The following is a 22,154-nucleotide window of genomic DNA, read 5'->3' as shown; positions in this document are numbered from 1 at the left end:
ACAGGACCTGTTTGCAACTGTTTCAGTCCCTCATGATCATTACTCATATGGGGGTGATTGTGGAGACCTAGGGCATTAACTGAAAGGCCTTTCATCAGCTAGAAGCCTCAACACATCCCAGGATTTAGACATGGAATTTCACACGTGACCACCCACACTGAAAGTGATGTAATTTTATACAGTGGTGAAAAAAGCTACTGAGGTGCTGAGTTACAACTGTCAACAGTTTAGCTTAAGACCAATGTCCTTACTGAGGTCCTCTTGCCAACAGCACCTACTGCAGAACCCCTGCTGCCTTTAAATGATGCCCTTTTTGGCCGAGTCCAGTCAGTCTGGGAAAAACTGTCTTGTTCCCCTGCAATGGACAGGTTTGTGGAACACAGTCATTATCCTGCCTCAGTGACCTACTTTTTCTATCAACCCACCCTTCACTTTAGAGCCTTGTCATCCACTGATCCTGTTCATCAGGACAATAGACTGCAGCCTGCCCAACAGTCCCTGTAGGAAGCTGGCCTGGTGTGTGGTGGGTACCCAAGGTACTTACACCTTATACCATGTCCAGGTATCCCCTCTTAGTGAAGTCTAGGCAGTGTCTAAAAGCCAGGCTATCTAGAGGTAGCTTTGGATGAGGAGCCAAGCTTCATCTAGGAGACACGCAAAGCTCAAGACATACCACTGTAGTCAAACAGTACTTACACACATGAAAGAAAACAAAACACTCAGTTGTACAAAAATAAAGGTACTTTATTTTTGGAACACAGTACCACAAAATACTATAAGGGCAATCCTCCAATATGAGGTAAGTAATAGACTAACTATATACACTAGTAATCAGAAATAGGCATAGAAAAGGTTAGAAAACAGTGCAAATAGCAATGACCAATAGTGACCCTTGGGAAGCACAAACCATATACTAAAAAAAAATGGAATGAGAACACAGCACCCCCACCTAGGTAAGTGGAATGTGTAGAGGGAAGCTGGGGGTACTTGGAAACCACAGAGGAAAGTAACAACAGCAACCAGGAAAGCAGGAGTAAATCACTGGATTTTCCCCAAATCACCAAAAGGAAAGAAAAGAAGAAACCCATGCAACTGAAAGAAACCACCGGTGGAGAGAGGGGACCAAGTCCAAAAGTCACAGAGGAGTCCAGGAGGAGTAGGAGCTAATACCCACCCAGCTGTACTTGCAGGACTTGGTCGCCATTGAGGAAGAACAGGTCAGCACTGCCAGTCCAGGAATTCCACCAACAAGCCTTGGCAAAGCAAACTCGCAGGGACCAGCAAGGCCCAGAAGGATTCAAGCCAGGAGGGGGAGTCACAAAGGGCCCTCAGCGACACAGAGGGCCCACAGGAGCTGAGGCCGCATCCACAGGAGTCCCACAAGATAGGGACACAGAAGTCGCAGAAGGAGCCCATGCAGCACTACAGGAAGGGATTCCACGCCGCAGGAGAACCACGCAGAGGGCTGTGCATCGCAGGAAGGAGTGCTGGGGAGTGGAACTACACGTCGCCTGAAGTACCGTGTAAAATGGCATCCCTCACTCACAAAGTCCAGGAAAATGGGCCAGGAGTTTGTGGGGGCACCTCTGCTAGTGCAGGGTTGCTCTCATGCACAGGTACCTACACCCTGCCCTCTGTGCTGAGAGGGTCTGCCATAGGGGTGACTTATAGTGACCTGGTGCAGTGACCTGTAGTGAAAATGGGTGCATGCACCCATTTCACACAGACTGCAATGGCAGGCCTGTGGAACCCTTTCCAGTATGCCAATTGTGGGAAGAAAAAGGTACAGTTACCAAGTTAGAAGGGAGAGAGCATAATCACTGGGGTCCTGGTTAGCAGGCTCACAGTGAACACAGTTGCGAGTAACCATGCCAAGAAAGAGGGCACTTTCCTACACCATGGCTAAGGTGACCTTAGAATGCGGCGGGGTTACTGGCCTGAAACAGGTAGTGGTCTCTTCTGAAATCCCAGTTGAATGTCTGCTACGGAATGACCTGGAGTCCTCAGCTTTAGCTGAGGTAGAACACAAAACCTATACAGCCATGCTGGGAATCCCTGAAATGGTGGGTGTAAAGACTAGAGCACAGAGCTGAGGCCAGGGTGAAAAATAAGTATTTGAACCTGGAATAATTTCCCAACCTTCCAAGAGAAAGGGTAAGAAGACTGGGGGACCAACCTTTGTACAGCAAAAAGCACAAGACTCCTCTTCTCTGAGGGAACTGAGCCCATGGAATTTGATCCTTATGAGGTTGAGCTCTTTGGCCCAGAGGAACCCTCTAGGGTTCAGCAGTGGTAGGGACAGATAACCTGTCCCACTCTTTAGGGCCTGAGGCAGCAAGCAGTTCCACAGGAGAAGGGAGATGTTAGTGGCTCCCACAGGGTCTATTGGGAGGAGAGATACTGAGGCTAGAGACCCCACACCTGGTGCAACCAAGAGAGTGGTAGTGCCTCAGCAGTTTAGGGAATTCATCCTCACTTTAGCCCATGACATCCCCTTGGCTGGGCATATGGGCCAAAGTAAAACTTGGAATAGGCTTGTAAGCCTTTTCTTCTGGCCCAACACGTCTCAAAAGGTGATGGAGTTTTGCAGCTCCTGTGTCACCTGCCAGCCAGTGGGAAGGCAGGTGGCTATCCAAAGGCCCTCCTAATTCTATTCCCACTGGTTGGGGGTTCCCTTTGGAAGGGCTGGTGTGGGCATAGTGGGTCCACCTGGATCACTCAGGAAACCAATATATACTGGCAGTAGTGGATCATGCTACCAGGTTTCCTGAAGCAAATCCCCTTAGGTCTACTATAGCTTCTGCAGTAGCCAAAGCCCTTACTGGCATCTTTACCAGGGTAAGGTTTCCGAAGGAGGTGGTTTCTGACAGAGGTGCCAACTTTATGTCAGCTTACCTAAAACACATGTGGGGTGACTTAGAAGTTCACCGTACCATCCACCAACCAATGGACTTGCTGAAAGGTTCAACAAGACATTGAAGGGCATGATCATGGGGCTCCCTGAAAAACTCAAAAGGAGATGGGATGTCCTCTTGCCATGCTTGCTTTTCGCCTACAGAGAGGCGCCTCAGAAGGGAGTAGTGTCCCCCCTTTGAACTTCTGTATGGCCACCCTGTTAGTGGACCGCTTGCACTTGTGAAGGAGGGTTGGGAGAGACCTCTCCATGAGCCAAAGCAAGATGTTGTGGACTGTGTGCTTGGCCTCCGCTCAAGGATGGTAGAGTATATGGAAAAACATCCAAAAACCTTGAGGCCAGCCAGCAGTTCCAGAAGCAGTGGTATGACTAAAAGGCTGCACTGGTGGAGTTTAAACCAAGTCAAAAGGTATGGGTTCTGGAGGCGGTGGCTCCTAGGGCACTTCAGGACACGTTAAGTGGCCCTTACCCTGTCCTAGAGAAAGTGAGGTCACCTACTTGGTAGACCTGGGCACCAGCAGGACACCCAAAAGGATGATACATGTGAACTGCCTCAAGCTTTTCTCTGACAGGGCTGATGTAACCATGCTGATGGTTACTGATGAGGAACAGAAAGCAGAGAGTGAACAACTCCCTGACCTTCTCTCTCACAACCCTAAAGATGGGTCAGTTGATGGAGTTGTCTACTAAGACACTCTCACTGCCAACAGCAAGCTGAATGCATGCAAATCTAGCAGCAGTATGCAGAGCTTTTCTCTTTAACCCCTGGACAGACACACCTGTGTACCCATGATGTGGATACAGGTGACAGCTTACTTGTCAAATTCAAGATCTGTCATGTAGGAAATTACCCTCTTTTTGGCATGTTATCCCCAATTTTTGCCTGATGACAGTGTGTTTGACTGTGTCACTGGGATCCTGCTAACCAGGACCCCAGTGCTTATGCTTTCGCTCCTCTCAATTTTGTCATTACATACTGGTAACCCGGTATTTCATCCCAAATTGGAATACTGGTCACCCCTTATACGTCCCTAGTATATGGTACTTAGGTACCCAGGGCATTGGGGTTCCAGGGGATCCGTATGGGCTGCAGCATTACTTTTGCCACCCATAGGGAGCCCAGGCAAAGGCTTCTCCAGGACTGCCTTTGCAACCTCTGTGAAATGGTGTATGCACCATTTTACAGCCATTAACACTGCACCAGGTCAATTATAAGTCACCAATATACCAGGCTTTCCTACGCTGAAGGCTGGGTGCAGAGTTCCTGTGTGTGAGAGCACCCCTGCACTGGTGGTGTGGGTCCCCTCTCCTGAAGAAATGCGTGGAGGTAAGAGCTTGCCTCCCCACGCAACACTGCGTGCTTTCCTGTTGTCAAGGATTGTTGGCATCCTTCCACAACGTTCTTCATACACCTTGCAGCTCTGGCCCCCCGCACTCTATCCTGCGATGCAAAGCTTCCTGAGTGGTTCTCCAGCGGCGTGTGATCTCTTTGTGTTGTGCTGCGTGGGCCTCCTTTTGCACCTTCTTTGTCCCTGCGCTGTGGGACTCCTGCGTGCTGCCTGGTTTTCTGAGGACTCTCTAAGTTGCCAAGAGCCCCCTTTGTCTCCCCCTCCTGGGTGCAGGCCACCAGGTCCCTCCTGGTCCCAGGGAGCGCCATTTTCCACTAACCGCAAGCTTTGCACGTACCAAGGCTTGTTGGCAGAAACCAGCGATGCAAACCAGACTGCAGTCTTCCATCCTACATGGGACATCATCTGCACCAACCAGGAACCTGCATTCGTGTACTTGGGTGCAGTAATGGCTGTTCTTCTTCACCAGTGGTTCTTCATTTGCACCTTCATCTGGGTTAGCAGGGGCTCCTGTTCTCCCTGGACTCTCCAGTGCTTCTTGGACTTAGTCCCCTTCTTCCACAGGTCTTCAGGTCCAGGAATCCATTGTTGGTGTCTTGTAGTGGCTTCTGGTTCTTGCATAATCTTCTATCATGTTTTCTTGTGTGTTCTAGGAAACTTACTGTGATTTACTCCTGCTTTCCTGGGCTCTGGGGTGGGTTCTATTACTTACCTTAGGTGTTTTCTTGCACTCCCAGCACCCCTCTACACACTGCACTTGCCTAGGTGGGAAACCGAAGTTTGCATTCCACTATTTTAGTATATGGTTTGTGTTCCCCCAGGCCCATTTCTATCTATTGTGATTTTCACTATTTGCACTGTTTTCTAACTGGTTTTACAGCTATTACTGCACTCTAGTGTATATACTGTGTATATTACTTATCTCCTAAGGGAGTATAGTCTCTAAGGAATTTTGGGGATTTGTGTCACCAGAATAAGGTACTGTTATTTTTGTAACTCTGAGTATTTTCTTTCATGTCTGTAAGTACTGTGTGACTACAGTGGTATTGCATGGGCTTTGCATGTCTCATAGATAAGCCTTGGCTGCTCAGCTACGGCTACCCCTAGACAGCCTGGCTTCTAACCACTGACCACATTTCACTAATAAGGGATAACTGGACCTGTTATGAGGTGTAAGCACCTTTGGTACCCACTACAAACCAGGCCAGCCTCCTACACTAGCCCAGTGGTCTTAGTCCCAAAACCTTGTCCCCAGGGTCGAAAGAAAGAAATGAGGTTCTGTGTGGACTACAGAGGTCTCAGCTCTGTCACCAAGACAGATGCTCATCTTATTCCAAAGGTTGATGAGCTGATAGACAAATTAGGTGCAGCAAAGTTTCTCAGTACCTGTGACTTAACTGCAGATTACTGACACGTTTGCATGGCACCAGGAGCAGAAGAAAAGACTGCATTCTCTACACTTGATGGGCATTATCAATTTACTGTTATACCCTTCGGTTTGAGGAATGCCACTGCCACCTTCCAAAGGTTGGTGAATCAAGTCCTTGCTGGCTTGGCGTCCTTCAGTGCAGCATATCCAGGTGATATTGCTATCTTTAGCTCCTCCTGGCAAGATCACCTGGTGTAGGAGGCTGGCCTGGCTTATAGTGGGTACCAACCACCCCCCCCCCCCCCCCCAAATGAGGGACAATAAGGCTAACCTTGCCCAGATGAGCCTTCACTGTCTAAGTGGAAATATCTGGAGAGTCCATCTGCATTAGAGTTGGTACTCCCAGGTCTATGTTACACTGTATAGTCCAATCCCTGTAGGGACCACCTCAACAATTTAGGGTTTTCATCTTTAATTTGTTTACGCCATAATAGAGGTTTGTGGTCTGTCTGAACAATAAATTGAGTACCAAACAGGTATGGTCTCAACTTTTTCAGTGCCCAGACCACAGCAAAAGCCTCCCTCTCTATGACAGACCAACACTTTTCTCTAGGGGTCAACCTTTTGCTGATAAAAACAACAGGTTGATCCTGGCCCTTAGTGTTAAGCTGTGATAGCACTTCCCCCACCCCTAATTCAGAAGCATCAGTCTGAACTATGAACTTATTGGAGTAACAAGGGCTTTTTAGGACAGGTGCAGAGCACATAGCCAGTTTGAGCTCATCAAAAGCCTTTTGACAGCTAGCTGTCCACAAAACCTTTTTAGGCATCTTCTTTCTAGTGAGGTAATTAAGAGGAGCTGCAATGGAGCCATAGTTCTTACTGAACCTCCTATAGTACCCTGTGAGGCCTAAGAAGGCTCTCACCTGGGTTTGAGTTGTAGGGGGAGCCCATTCCATAATGGTATGGATCTTCCCCTGCAGTGGTGCAATCAGTCCCCCACCTACCAGTTGGCCCAGATAAACCACTTTCCCCTGCCCCATCTGGCACTTTGAAGCCTTGATAAGTGAAGCCTGGCCTCCAAAACTTTATATAGGTGGACCAGTTGTTCATCCCAGGTGGCGCTAAAGACAGCTATATCATCTAGATATGCTGCACTAAAAGCTTCCAAACCTTGCAGGACTGTATTCACCAACCTATGAAAAGTGGCAGGTGCATTCTTCAAACCAAAGGGCATAACAGTGAACTGGTAGTGCCCTCCAATGGAGGAAAATGCAGTTTTAGGTTTAGCATCTTCTGATTATTTAATCTGCCAATACCCTGCAGTTAAATCAAAAGTGCTTAGATACTTGGCAGAAGCCAGTGTATCTATTAGCTCTTCTGCCCTGGGTACAGGGTGAGCATCAGTTTTGGTTACTTGATTGAGACCTATGTAGTCAACACAAAACCTCATTTCTCTTTTACCATCTTTACTGTGAGGTTTTGGGACAAGCACCACTGGGCTAGCCCATGGGCTTCCTGAAGGCTCAATCAATCCTAAGTCCAGCATTTTCTGTACTTCTTGTTTTATGCAATCTCTGACATGGTCAGGCTGCCTATAAATTTTACTTTTGACAGGTAAACTGTCTCCAGTATTGATTGTGTGCTCACACCAGGTAGTGGTACCTAGTATCAGTGAGAAGAGGTCAGAGAATTGGCCTAGGAGATTTATACAGTTGTACTTCTGCTCAGCAGTAAAGCAATCTGCAAGCACCACTCCCCCACTAAGCCATCAGCTTCAGTGGTGGAGGAGAGGTCAGGGAGATTTATACAGTTGTCCTTCTGCTCAGCAGTAAGGCAATCTGCAAGCAGCACTCCCTCCACTAAGCCATAAGCCAGAACTCTCTTCTTCCTGCCCCTCATCAGTTGCCATGAATAGGGTTAAATCAGCCCTGTCATAGTAGGGTTTCAGGCGATTGACATGGAGCACCCTAAGGGGACTCCTGGCAGTGCCTAGGTCTGCCAAATATGTAATCTCACCCTTCTTTTCAACAATGAGATGGGGTCCACTCCATTTGTCCTGGAGAGCTCTTGGGGCCAATACCCACACCTTCTGTCCTGGGTGGTACTGGTTCAGGACAGCCTTCTGGTCATGCCATTGCTTTTGGAGCTCTTGGCTGGCCTGAAGGTTTTACTGGCCTTTTTCATATACTCAGCCATTCTAGATATCAGGCCAAGTACATAGTCCACAATGACTTGCTTTGGAGCTTTTAAAGGTTGTTCCCAACCCTCCTTCACAAGTGCAAGGGGACCTCTTACAGGGTGCCCAAAGAGGAGGTACCTTCCTGTAGCAAAAAGGAGGCATGGCAACAGGACATCCCATCTCCTTTTGAGTTTTTCAGGGAGTCCCATAATCATACCTTTAAGAGTTTTATTAAACCTCTCAACCAGACAATTTGTCTGTGGATGATAAGGAGTAGTGGACTTATAAGTTACACCACACTCCTTCCACATAGCTTTGAGGTATGCAGACATGACGTTACTACCTCTGTCTGACACCACTTCCTTAGGGAAGCCCTCTCTGGAAAAGATTCCCAGGAGGGCCTTTGCCGCTGCAGGAGCTGTAGTGGTTCTTACAGGAATTGCTTCAGGATACCTAGTGGCATGGTCCACTACCACAAGGATAAATCTATTGCCTGAATCTGTTGGAGGGTCAAGGGGGCCAACTATGTCAACCCCTACCCTTTCAAAGGGCATCCCAACAACAGGAAGTGGAATTAAGTGGGCCTTAGCTGTGTCACCTGTCTTGCCACTGGCTTGGCAGGTCACACAAGAGCGACAAAACTCTTTAGTGTCCTCTGACATGTGAGGCCAGTGAAACAATGGAACAAGTCTGTCTCAAGTTTTGGTCTGGCCTAAATGCCCAGCCAAAGGAATGTCATGTGCCAAGGTTAGAAGAAACTCCCTATACTGCAAAGGGATAACCAGTCTCCTGGCAGCTCCAGGTTTAGGGTCCCTTGACTCAGTATAAAGGAGTTTTTCTTCCCAGTAGACCTTATGGCTATCAGTAACATCTCCATTCTGCTGTTTGACAGCTTGCTGTCTCAAACCCTCTAGTGTGGGACAGGTCTGCTGTGCCACACTCAGCTCTTCCCTAGCAGGCCCCCCTACACCCAAAAGCTCAGCAGTGTCTGCTGCCAGCTCATCTGGTGTAGGTTATTCACAGGGAGAGGATTCCTCTTCCTCAAAAGGGGAATCTTCTGGAGAGGGAGAGGGATAGTGAGCAAGGATTTACCCTTTCTACCCCTAGCTTTTGGGAACACTTGATCCATTGTTCCAGGATCCAAGCTCCCCTGCCCTCTTTGCTTCTTGGCCTGAGCCCTTATCAAAGCAAAGATATGCCCAGGAATGCCCAGCATTGCTGCATGAGCCTCCAACTCCACTTCAGCCCAAGCTGCTGTCTCCAAATCATTGCCTAGTAAGCAGTCTACAGGTAGATCAGTGGCTACCGCAACTTTCTTTGGACCAGTAAACCCCCCCCCCCCCCCGTTGAGATTCACAACAGCCTTGGGGTGGCTAAGAGTGTTGTTATGAGCATCAGTCACTTGGTACTGCTGACCAAGTAGGTGTTGATCAGTGTGAACCAGTTTCTCAATCACCATAGTGACATTGGCTCCTGTATCTCTGTACGCCTCAACCTTAACACCATTTATTAGGGGAAGTTGCTTGTACTTGCGCATATTAAGGGAACAAGCAACCAAGGTGGCAAAATCAATACCACCATCAGAAACTAAAACAGCCTCTGTGGTCTCCCTAACAAGACTAGTCCCAACTACACTACCAATGGTGAGCCCAGCTACACCATTTATTTGGCTATTTGTAGTAGACTTCTCACCACCACTGCTGTTACTAGGGGCATTAAAGGACGCAGTTGTGGTTGTGGTAGTGGGAGCCTTGGTGTTTTTCTTTGGGCAGGTGGAATCACTTGCCCAGTGGCCTTTACTTTTACATAAATAACACCATGGCTTCTTTTGATTGTTGGAAGAGGATTTGGACTCACCACCCCCAGAGGATTTTTGTGGGCCTGATGAAGACTCAAAATGTTTTTATCTTTGTCCCCACCCTTGTCAGAAGACTTACCATCCTTCTTTTTGCCATCCTTGTCACCACCTGTATGAACTTTTCTGTTCACTCTTGTTCTGACCCATTTGTCTGCCTTCTTTCCCAATTCTTGGGGAGAGGTCAGATCTGGGTCTACCAAGTACTGATGCAACAAGTCAGACACACAATTATTCAAAATATGCTCTCTCAGGATTATATTATACAGGCTTTCATAGTCAGTCACCTTACTGCCATGTAACCATCCCTCCAAGGCCTTCACTGAACAGTCTACAAAGTCTGTCCAGTCTTGAGAGGGCTCTTTTCTGGTATCTATGAACTTTATCCTGTTTTGTTCAGTGGTTAAGCCAAATCCATCTAAGAGTGCATCTTTCAAAACTTTGTAGTTGTTGGCATCACTCTCTCTGACGGTAAGGAGCCTATCCCTACCCTTGCCAGTGAACGATAGCCACAAGATAGCAGCCCACTGCCTTAGAGGGACCAACTGTACCATACAGACCCTCTCAAGTTCAGCAAACCACTTATTAATGTAATCCCCCTCCTTGTAAGGGGGGACTATCCTATGCAGGTTCCTATAATCTTGTTCTCTTACAGGATTACTATCAAGGACACTGCTACTGCCATCAAGGGGAACTAACCCCAACCTCTGCCTTTCCCTCTCTACATGTAGCGATTCCCTGTCTAAGGCCACCTGTTGCTGTCTTAGCTTCAGTCTGGCGTCTTCCAACCTCAGCTTTCTGAGTTCCCTCTCTAGGGTGTCATCCTCAGGGTGGGAGGCTTGGGAATTCTGAGACACAGAGGAAATGTGGGAATTGGCAGAAGTGGACCTATCTCTAACTGGCTGTACTCTAGTTACCTGGCCTTTTGGAGTGAATGATGCCCTACTAGTGTGTGACCCCCTCCCACTACCAGTGTCACTAGGTAGCCTGTTAGCTGGCAGGTCTTTGGATGAACCCTCCCCAGCATCCTCAGGGCCCTCCCCTGATTCTTGCTGGGTACCCCCCTCCTCTACCTCCTGATCCTGGGATGGGCCAGACTGGTTCTGGTTACTTTCTAGGAGAAGGAGCAGATCTTTGGTAGGGTTCTTACCAATGCTTGAACCTCTTTCTATGCAGAGACCCCTCAAACTTTTAAAGTTTAAACTACCATAGGTTGCCTGGACAACTGTGGGAGTAAGCTCTACTGCAGACATGGTTGTTCGAAAGGGTTTAGGACAGAGAGAAAAAAGTTTTAGAAACTTTTTTTTGAAAAAAGAGAAATACTTTTTCAAACTTTTCAAAACTTTTCAGAAACTTTTTTAGAAAATTTGTAGAAAGAAAGTTAAACTGTTTAGGTTAACTGTGTATATTTTTAGGTATTTGGTATATGTTTTTCTTATGAAAAGCACAAATGACAAAGTGGTAAAGCAGTTACAAGTACTTATCCCACCGCTGTACCACCAATGTAGGAGGCTGAACTGGCTTATAGTGGGTACCTAATGGTACTTACACCTTGTGCCAGGTCCAGTTAGCCCTTATTAGTAGATTAGTAGTGTTCTAGCAGCTTAGGCCGATAGAGGTAGCTATAGCAGAGCAGCTTAGGCTGAACTAGGAGACATACAAAACTCTATAGCACTATATCATAAGAATCACAATACTCAGTTACTAAAAATAAAGGTACTTTATTTTAGTGACAACGTGCCAAAAATATCTCAGAGGACATACTCCCTTAGGAGGTAAGAAATATACACAAAATATACACACAAACCAAAATCAGGTAAGTAAACAGTTAGAAAAGTAGTGCAAACACTGTAGAACACAATAGGATGCAATAGGCCTAGGGGCAACACAAACCATTTACTCTGAAAGTGGAATGCGAACCATGAATAGACCCCTAGGCTAGTGTAGTGTGTAGGGTGTCCAAGATACCCCACCCCAAGACCCTAAAAAGTAGAAGTAAAGTGATACTACTTCCCCAGAAACACACTAAACTTGTGATAGAGGATTCTGCAAAGACCACAACAGACTGCAAAGCACTGAAGATGGATTCCTGGACCTGCAAAGGAAGGGGACCAAGTCCAAGAGTCGTGAAAGTGTCCAGGGGGGGCAGGAGCCCACTAAACCCCAGATGAAGGTGCAAAATGGCTGCATCCGGATGGAAGAAGCTGAAGATTCTACAACAACGAAAGGTGCTAGGAACTTCTCCTTCGTGCAGAAGATGTCCCACGGAGTGCTGGAGGACGCAGAGTTGTTTCTTTGGAGAAAGAGCGCAAACAAGCCTTGCTAGCTGCAAAGGTTGCGGTTGAAGAAAAAGGGTGCTGCCCTGGCCCAGGAAGGACCAGGATGTCGCCACTTGGGAGAGGAGACAGAGGGGGCCCTCAGCAACACAGAGAGCCCACACACAAGAAGGCAGCACCCGCAGAAGTCCTTGAACACGGGTTCAAGAAGACTCAGCACGGCGGTCATGTCAACACTACAAAAGAGGGTCCCACGAAGTCGGTCAGCTCAGCGAGTTGAGCAATGCAGGACGGAGTGCTGGGGACCTGGGCTAGGCTGTGCATGAAGGATTCCTTGCAAAAGTGCACAGAAGCCCTAGCAGCGGCAGTTCACGCGGTGCACAGGATTACTGTCTGGAGAGGGGAGGCAAGGACTTACCTCCTCCAGATTTGGACAGTTGGACCACTGGACAGTCTGGGTCACTTGGGTCCACCACCTGTGTTCCAGGGGCCACGCTGGTCAGGATGAGAGGGGTCCCAGAGTACCGGTGACTCTGAAGTTTGGTGCCTGCCAAAGCCGGGGGAAGATTCCGTCGACCCACAGGAGATTTCTTTGTGGCCTCCAGTGCAGGATGAAGGCAGGCAGCCCCCAAAGCAGGCACCACCAGGAAACAGTCAAGAAAGCCGGCAGGACTAGACGCTACAATGTCTCTGGTAGTCTTCTTGCTACTTTGTTGCAGTTTTTCAGGTGTCCTGGAGCAGTCAGCGGTCGATCCTTGGCAGAAATTGAAGAGGGAGATGCAGAGGAACTCTGATGAATTCTTGCAAGTCGTTATCTCACAGGAGAGACCCTAAATAGCCCTCAGGGGAGGATTGGCCACCTAGTCAGGTAAGCACCTATTAGGAGGGGTCTCTGATGTCACCTGCTGGCACTGGCCACTCAGAGGCCTCCAGTGTGCCCTCACACCTCTGGATTCAAGATGGCAGGGGTCTGAGACACACTGGAGGAGCTCTGGGCACCACCCCTGGGGTGGTGATGGACAGGGGAGTGGTCACTCCCCTTTCCTTTGTCCAGTTTCACGCCAGAGCAGGGACTGGGGGTTCCCTGAACCGGTGTAGACTGGCTAATGCAAGGAGGGCACCATCTGTGTCCTTCAAAGCATTTCCAGAGGCTGGGGGAGGCTACTCCTTCCCAGCCCTTAACACCTGTTTCCAAAGGGAGAGGGTGTAACAACCTCTTTCAGAGGAAATTCTTTGTTCTGCCTTCCAGGGACTGGGCTGCCCAGACCCCAGGAGTGGCAGCAGCGGTAGCTGCAGAGAAAACCCCAGAGAGCTGGTTTGGCAGTACCCGGGGTCCATAGTGGAGCCCCAGGGATGCATGGGATTGGCACCCCAATACCATATTTGGCATGGGGGGACAATTCCATGATCTTAGACATGTTACATGGCCATATTCGGAGTTGCCATTGTGAAGCAACCTATATGTAGTGCACGCGTGTAATGGTGTCCCCGCACTCACAAAGTCTGGGGAAATTGCCCTGAACTATGTGGTGGCACCTTTGCTAGTGCAGGGGTGCCCTCACACTTAGTAACTTTGCACCTAACCTTCACCAAGTGAGGGTTAGACATATAGGTGACTTATAAGTTACTTAAGTGCAGTGTAAAATGGCTGTGAAATAACGTGTGCGTTATTTCGCTCAGGCTGCAGTGGCTGTCCTGTGTAAGATTTGTCTGAGCTCCCTATGGGTGGCAAAAGAAATGCTGCAGCCCATAGGGATCTCCTGGAACCCCAATACCCTAGGTACCATATACTAGGGAATTATAAGGGTGTTCCAGGGTGCCAATTAGAATTGGTGAAAATGTTCACTAGCCTATAGTGACAATATTAAAGGCGGAGAGAGCATAAGCACTTAGGTTCTGATTAGCAGAGCCTCATTGACACAGTTAGTCACTACACAGATACACACATTCAGGCCTCCAACTATTAGCACTGGGGTCCTGGCTAGCAGGATCCCAGTGAGACAGGCAAAACCAAACTTACATACATGTAAAAATGGGGGTAACATGCCAGGCAAGATGGTACTTTCCTACAAGAAGCAACTATTTATGGGGTATGTTGGAGCAAAAAAGAGAAAGGTCATGGTGAAGTAGACCGTCTCCCACTGGATCTCTGCCAGGCGCTACTGCCTGTATAGCCAGGTCGATCAGGATGGGAAATTTACCTGTTCATTCCTGCAAGACTTCTGTAGGAAGCTGGCCTGGTGTGTGGTGGCTACCTAAGGTACGTACACCTTATACCAGGCCCAGATATCCACTATTAGTGTAGAGTAGGCAGCGTCTAGACGCCATGCTCTGTGGAGGTAGCTGTGGATGAGCAGCCACAGCTTATCTAGGAGACATGCAGAGCTCATGCAATACCACTGTAGTCACACAGCACTTACACACATGAAAGAAAACACCCAGTGTTACAAACATAAAGGTACTTTAGTTTTGTGACACAATACCAAAAAGTACTAGTGATGCAACCCTCCAAAAGGAGGTAAGTAACACACCAAATGTATACACTAGTTACCAGAAATAGGCGTAGAAAGTGATAGAAAACAGTGCAAATGCAGTTAGACAATAGTGACTCTAGGGGGAGCCCAAACCATATACTAAAAAATATGGAATGTGAACACAGGACCCCTACCTAGGTAAGTGGAACGCGTAGAGGGGACCTGGGGGTACTAGTAAACTCCAAAGGTAAGTACCACAGTGCCCCCTAGCGACCAGGAGGAAAGTAGTAAATTACTAGATTTACCCCAAACCACCCAAAAGGAAGAAAATGAAGAAAAAACAACACCCAGACAAGAGTGCAAGAAACCAGCGGTGGATACCTGAAAAGGGAGACCTGTTGGAGAAGGGGACCAAGTCCATAAGTCACAGAAGAGTCCAGGAGGAGTAGAAGCTACTATCCACCCAGCTGCGGATGCAGGAGTTAGTCGAGGTGATGTGAAGAAAGGTCAGCACTGTAGCCCTGGAGTTGGTGAAGATTTCCTGAGGCTTGCAGATGACGTCCCACGCTGGAAAAAGAATTGCAGTCGGGTGTTGGTGTAGGAATTCCAGCAACAAGCCTTAGCAAAGGCAAATGTTGCGGTTGGCGGAAAGTGAGGCTGCCGGGGACCAGCAAGGCCCAGGAGGACTCAACTGAGGAGGGAGAGTCAGGGGGCCCTCAGCAACACAGAGAGCCCATGGGAGTAGAGGCAGCACCCACAGAAGTCCCACAGGATGGGGACACAGGAGTCACAGAAGAGCCCACTCAGCACAACTGGAGAAGTGTCCCATGCCACAGGAGAACCACGCAAAGGACTGTGCATCGTAGGAAGGAGTGCTGGGGGCTGGAGCTACACATAGCCTGGAGATCCCTTGGAGGAGATGCAAACAAGCATTGGCAGCTGCAAGAGACATGGTGCACAGGGGTACTGTCCTGCTTGGGAAGGCAAGGGCATTCCTCCACCAAAGTTGATCAGCTGGCAGAGAGGACCAAAAGGACTACTCCAGACCACCACCCGTAATGCAGGATCCACGCAGCTCAGGATGAGAGGAAATCAACACAGCCGGTCGTTGTTGCAGTAGGTGCCTGCGGATGCAGGGGAGTGATTCGTTCACTCCAGGGGAGAGTCCTTCTTCCTTCTCATGCAGACTGAAGACTTGCCACCCTCAGAAGATGCACAGCCGGGGAAATATTGCAGAAGCTGGAAGGAGCCATGGGAACAATGTTGCAAGAAAAGTCTTCCTTGTGGATGCAGATTGTCGGTTCCTGGAGGGTCCCTTTGCGGTTCCATTGGCTAGAAGTCGAAGTAAGGTTGCAGAGGAGTCCTGATGAAATCTTGGAAGCCGAATCTGAGGACCCACCCAAGAGAGAGACCCTAGATAGCCTGGAAAGGAGGATTGGTCACCTAGCCAGGTGACACCTATCAAGAGTGGGCTGTGATGTTGCCTCCCCAGCCTGACCACTCAGATGCTCCCAGAGTCTCTGCTAACATTGGAATCAAGATGGCATAACCCAGGGACCCTCTGAAGGAGCTCTGGGCACCACCCCTTGGGTGGTGATGGTCAGGGGAGTGGTCACTCCCCTTTCCATTGTCCAGTTTCGTGACAAAGCAGGGACTTGAGGTCCCTGAACCAGTGTAGACTGGTTTATGCAGGGAGAGCACCTAATGTCCCCTTCAAAGCATGCCAGTGACTTGGGGAGGCTCCCTCTCACAACCCATGTAAACACCTGTTTCCAAAGGGAGAGGGTGTTACCCCCTCTCCCAAAGGAAATACTTTGTTCTGCCTTCCGGGCTTGAGCTGTTCAAACAGCAGGAGGGCAGAAACCTGTCTGACGGGGGGCAGAAGCTTCGGCTGCCTGGAAAACCATAGACAATATGGAGCCATAGGAGCAATGCTGGGGGTCCTCTAAGGAGCCCCCAGAGTGCATGGAATCATATTTCCAATATTGGCAACAGTATTGGGGTATGATTCCGAAATGTTTAATACCAAACATGCCTAGGTTCGGAATTACCAGTCCAGTACACGCATAAAATGGCCTCCTTGCACTTATGAAGTCCATGAAAATGGCACTGGAGTTTGTGGGGGTACGTCTGCTAGTGCAGGGGTGACCTCACACACAGGTACTTGCACCCTGCCCTTTGGGCTAGGAGGGCCTACCATAGGGGTGACGTACAGTGACCTGGTGCAGTGACCTGTAGTGAAAAAGGGTGCATGCACCCTTTCCTGCAGGCTGCAATGGCAGGCCTGCAGAACACTTTGCATGGGCTCCCCATGGGTGGCATAATACATGCTGCAGTCCATGGGGATCCCCTGGTATCCCAATGCCCTGTGTACCTGCGTACCTTATACTGGGGACTTACATGGGGCACTGGTATGCGCCATGTAAGCCCCTAGTATAAGGTACATAGGGAGAGAGCATAATTACTGGGATCCTGATTAGCAGGATCCCAGTGAACACAGTCAAACACACTGACAACAGGCAGAAAATGGGGCTAACCATGCCAAGAAAGAGGGTAATTTCCTATAACTTCTTAGTGTGAATCAGTTTCGGAGACTCATCTCCGAGGAGATATTGCTTGCGTTTCTATTCTAGGATCAGGAATCTGCTGCTAGAAGTCTTTATCAAATGAACAACTTGCTTACCTTTTGTAATGCCTTATCTGGTACAGACTCTGTCTAACAGCAAATTCCTTACCAACCCACCCATCCTCCTTGCTATGTGAATGGATTTCTAGGTTCAGGGCTGTTTCCCTTTTCAGGGCCCTAGTTTTCCACACCAGTAGTCAGTGTTCATCGTGGCTCAGCGCTTCTGACGTGGAAATTTGGAAAAAGAAACTGACGTCAGTGCTTTGGGGTGGCGCCTATATAGGCACCGCCCACATCACTTCTGGCATGGACGACGTTGATGATGCCACGCAGAGCTGAACAACGCCACCTACCAGCATGCAGAGGTACTACCCACAAAAAATTCAGGATCCAGTCTGATGCCTAGAGGTACTTCTAAAGTAAGGTATCCGCAGATAGATAGTCTCTACCTGAAAAGATATTACTAAAGGTAAGTAACTTGTTCATCAGCATGAATTCCTCTATGGTTTACCTGGTGAAAATCACATAGCCAAACACAAGTGGCGGCTCCTCCGTAGTGGCGCCCCACTGCCCTGGCAGATGAAAAATAAACTGATAATAAAACACTTTTATTATCAATTTATTTTTCACTGTGTGAGCCCATACAAGTCTAGGGTGGGATAGGGCCAGGCAATCCCTGATTGACCGCAGCATGGGCTGGGAAGAAGAGTAGTGGGTGCACTGTAAGTGCACATGTTGGTTTGGCTGGCCGTCTTTGGAAGGCCAAACCGACACACGCACTTACATTTCTCCAACCCAGCTGTGTTACACATCAGTTGGAGATTAGGCATAGGCTCTCAGTCCCTTAGTGAGCGCCTAACCAGGCCGCTCAGACCAATCCTGGCACTGCTGTCATGCTGAGTGATAGTATGAGAGCAGCGTCTGGACTGGTTAGGGAGTCTGGGAGCCTGTGCTGGCCCATGGACGTCTGAGAGCAGAGGAACACTAAGGCAGCTGGCAGCAGTAGTGGTGCAGGTAAGTCTTTTTTTTAAAAGTTATTATTTATTCCCCCCTACTCCACACAGCCCCTCTCCCCCACCCTACTGCCAAACACCCTTAAGTGCTATAATTGCCTGAAAACGTTTATTTGGTCGCAGACCTCCGTTTTGGGATTCGGCCCAGCAGGACCTAAGTCTTGTTCTTATGTTTTTTGATGGGAACTCTGAACCGCAGCATAGCAGAATACACCCCTCTGTGCCTTACAAAAAGCCAAGCTCATGCTTTAGTTGAAGTTGTTCTCTTGTCTGTTCTCAAATACTGTTAGCAAAGTATTGTTAATCATCTGTAATGCTATAGCACAATTGAAGCAGGATGCCACATAATAAGTATGTTTTCTTACTGACTCCATCTTCCATTTTATGTAGGTGTGCCATTCAGCTATGAACATAAAAAGAGAGAAATGCCAATGTGAGAAAAGAATGCGGTATGAGTAGGTCTGGGCTGAGATTCGCTAAGTGACCAAAAAAAGATGCTGCGCTATGCAGAGTTCCCTAAATGGGGTAGTGCATTCAGTCACGCCGTTTGCGCTGATTTTTAGGGCCGAGTATTTGTCCTGTGCTGAAAAATCAAAGCAAACAGCACCACGCACAGTGCAAGAGAGCGTTGCTTCTTTTCTGCCACTCAAATAGATTTTCTACTCGAGCGGCACCTTCCTCAACGCGAACGGAAGGTTTCTTAACACAAGCACTAGCTACCATCTGTGACTGCCCGTGCTTAGAAATCTTGCCTGGAGGTGGTCTGAGTAAGATTTCCCTCGCTCTGAACGTTTGCGAGCGCAATTGAGGAAAAAACTCCGCTGTGTGGAGTTTTTGTAGAACTCTGCGCTCTAAGCAGAGTGGGAAAAACTCTGCAAACTCCACGAGCGGATCGGAGTTCACCGTCCACCCCTGGGTATGAGATAGTCATGTCAAAAGTCAGACGTCATGAAATGTAGAAAACATATACCAGAAACCACCACAGTCCTTTCTCATGAAGGTTTTGCAAACCATTGTGTAATTGTGGCTTACAAATTACATTTAGTATTATGTATGACTAACACTCTGCAATTCCATAGGTCATGTGGAGGTGGTCCGTTTCCTCCTGGAAGCCTGCAAAGTGAACCCATTTCCTAAGGACCGGTAAGTTAGTGATAATTTCAGATTTCTATTCTTCGGTTAGTGATTGTTATTTGCGCTAGGTTATCACTTAACAGCATGTTCAGAACTATATGTACCACAGTTTGCAATGTTTTTATATGTGAGCCCAGTTTGCACGTTGACACATTGGTTACTTTTTATTTTTCTCATTTTCGTAACCTTGAAATGTAAACATCCAGTTCTCTTAAATTCTGATGTTCTTCTTTTTGGTGGGGGTTGTGGAACAATCCTAAATAGATTTCCGATTGTTTTTTTGATATGCATCTTTAACTGTGAACATGTGAGTAGTACGTAAGAGGTATAAAAATTCAACATGACATTAAGGCCCTCTTTATGACCCTGGCGGTGAGTGATAAAGTGGCGGTAATACCGCCAAAAGGCTGGCGGTAAGTACCGCCAAATTATGACCATGGCATTGACAACTCCCATAGACAGCCAATGTACCACACCAACAACCGGGCCAGAAACAACACTCACTACGGCGGAAGCCAACAACAGCCAGGCGGAAGACAAAGTACCACCCACCATATTAAGACACATCAGTCCGCCACCTTTTCCAGGGTGGTACCAATGCCATCAAAAGCCTGGCGGAAACACATCACAGAAGAGAAAGGACTCACAATAGGAAACACAGGGAAGAACAACGCCGCCATGGAACCCAAACTGCAAGTCTTTCTGTTGATCTTCTAAGTTATGCTCCACCTGGAACACCAATGCCGACGAAGACGGTGAGTACAGCCACCTAGCACACAAGGGAGGGAGGGAGGAAAAAGAGAGTGACACACACCCGACACACACACACCCAGCTGCACACGAAAAACAACTTGTCCCCGAAAAACTTCAGAATAATAGAAGGACAACAGGAATGGACGAAAGTGATTGTAATCAGATCAATATCAATCATTCAATTTGTCAATGCAATAGATATGTACACAAAGGGACACTGTCCAGTCTAATGTTCAAAGGACCCACATGGCCACAGGGCACAGTCTAAGGCCAAACTCGAATCCTGACCACATCCAAATAGTACACTGCAGGGGCATCAGTTTGCAAATAAGTAGGCACCTCAGGGGGAGGACGGGGCACCTGAAGCCGAATGCAGGAACAAGCGCACTGGTTCTGGAGGTGGCTCCAGGGCCATTTCTCTCTGCTAGGGAGTGCAAGGCCACAGTATATGGAGTGGGTGAACTGTCCACTGGTTCTGGAGGGGGCTCCATGCCCATTTCTCTCTGCTGAGGAGTGTAAGGGCACAGTCTCTCAGGTGGGTGACTTTCCCACTGGTTCTGGAGGGGCAACTCGCACAGCAGCCCCTGGAGTGTGACCTACGTGGCATCCGCTGGAGACGACGACTGCAGTGTGGTGGTGGATGAAAGAGCCTCCTGGGCAGCCTCTGCACTTTCTGATGGCTGCAGTGTGGTGGTAGATGGAGGAGCCTTCTCAGCAGCCTGTTCACTTTCTGATGGCTGCAGTTCATCATCTGGCAGTGGGGGCCCTGTGACAGCTGGTGGTGGAGGTGTCACCTTGACAGCTTCCTCTGGAGGAGAGGGCTTCGTCTCCTCCAGCACATGGGGTGTGGGTCCCTTACCCTTCCTGGCAGGGGTGGATGGGTTCTTCACCTTCCTGCCTGGTGGTGCAGGCTCCTTCCCCTTCCTGCCTGGTGGTGCAGGCTCTTTCCCCTTCTTGCCTGATGGTGCAGGCTCCTTCCCCTTCTTCAATGGAGGTGTGGTATCCTTACCACCATGACTAGGTGGTGCTACCACTGTCCCCATGGACTGTTTGACTGAGGTGCTGGGCTGTGTCCTTGGTACCCTGCTCATACGTGCAGGACGGAGGGGGGAGGGAGGTGGAGAGAAGAGGTCAAGTTGGGAAAGGATAAGCTCTTTAGGGACGTTGGGGCGGGAGGAAGGAGGAGTAATGGGAGTGGGGGTTGAGGGAGTGGTTGTTGGAGGTGTATGTCTGCTGGATTTGGGTCAGGTGCATGGGCTGTATGTTGATGTGAGGTGGATGGCTGTTGGGCGTGTGAGTGCTTGCGTTTGTGTCCTTTAGGAGGGGGGAACAGACAGGGTGGGAGAGGTCAGAAGGGACGCATGCATGGCTGTTGTGGAGGCGTCTGCCATTGAGGTGTGTGTTCTGCTTGGTGTGGTGATGCTGATAGTGGATGTTGATGTAGTGCATGCAGGTGTGAGTGTGGACGTGACTGGGTGGGAGGTGGTGGAGGTGGAGGAGGGGGAGACAGTGGAGGCAGTGGATTTTGTCGTGTCTGCAACTGTATGGTGTTTGTGTGAGTGCTTGTTGGATGAAGTGTGGTGTCTGTGTTTGCCTGTGCCACTCTTGGGTGTTGTCTTCTGTGCATGCTCGTCTGTATGTGTGTATCGACTTTAGCGATGTAACATTGATGTCAGAATCCCCACTCTAAAAACTGTTCCAGCACCACTGGTGCAAAGTTGCTGAACTATTCCTTAAGTCCAGTTTTGAAACAAACCTTTGTAAGTATTTCCAAGCAAGACTCTGTGTGAACCTTCCAGCAATATTTGATACTCTTTTTTTATTTGGTGTTTGTATTGGATATTACATTTGACACAAAAACCGTGAAGTACTTTGGAAAAAATAAATCATAACAAATCACAACTATGAGTTCGCAATACTTACTTATTGGGTGTATTTCATGACTATTGTACTTCCTCTGTGTACTTCGGTATATTGTTGAATCATTAGTCTGCTGGACTGGAGGTCCCTCTGGTTCTGGCTATTTCACCCTAGGTGGCATATACCAGGATAGTACCAACCGACTTCTTGTTTTTCCCTATATTTAATTTCCCTAAATGTATGTACTGCTTAGGATGTGCGAGCATTGTGACATAGCCACCATCACTTTGTGTACTGTTTTTTTACATCTCAATATCATTCCAAGAGTGAATGTGCTCATGATATGTGA

The 22,154-nt window shown here is 48.4% G+C and overlaps 1 protein-coding gene across 1 annotated transcript in view; it reads left to right on the top strand.

Annotated features, from left to right (window-relative positions):
- Window positions 1–22,154, top strand: part of GLS (glutaminase) — a 607,111-nt gene that overhangs the window by 547,101 nt on the left and 37,856 nt on the right. The window contains exon 17 of the mRNA XM_069225886.1: window positions 19,138–19,201. Within this exon, the coding sequence (XP_069081987.1) occupies window positions 19,138–19,201 (64 nt within the window). The remainder of the gene's footprint in view (window positions 1–19,137; window positions 19,202–22,154) is intronic.

The sequence above is a fragment of the Pleurodeles waltl genome, chromosome 3_1, assembly GCF_031143425.1.
Source record: "Pleurodeles waltl isolate 20211129_DDA chromosome 3_1, aPleWal1.hap1.20221129, whole genome shotgun sequence".
Taxonomy (NCBI): Eukaryota; Metazoa; Chordata; class Amphibia; order Caudata; family Salamandridae; genus Pleurodeles; species Pleurodeles waltl.
The sequence above is the reverse complement of the archived record's forward strand: the minus strand, read 5'-3'. Positions and strand labels throughout refer to the sequence as shown.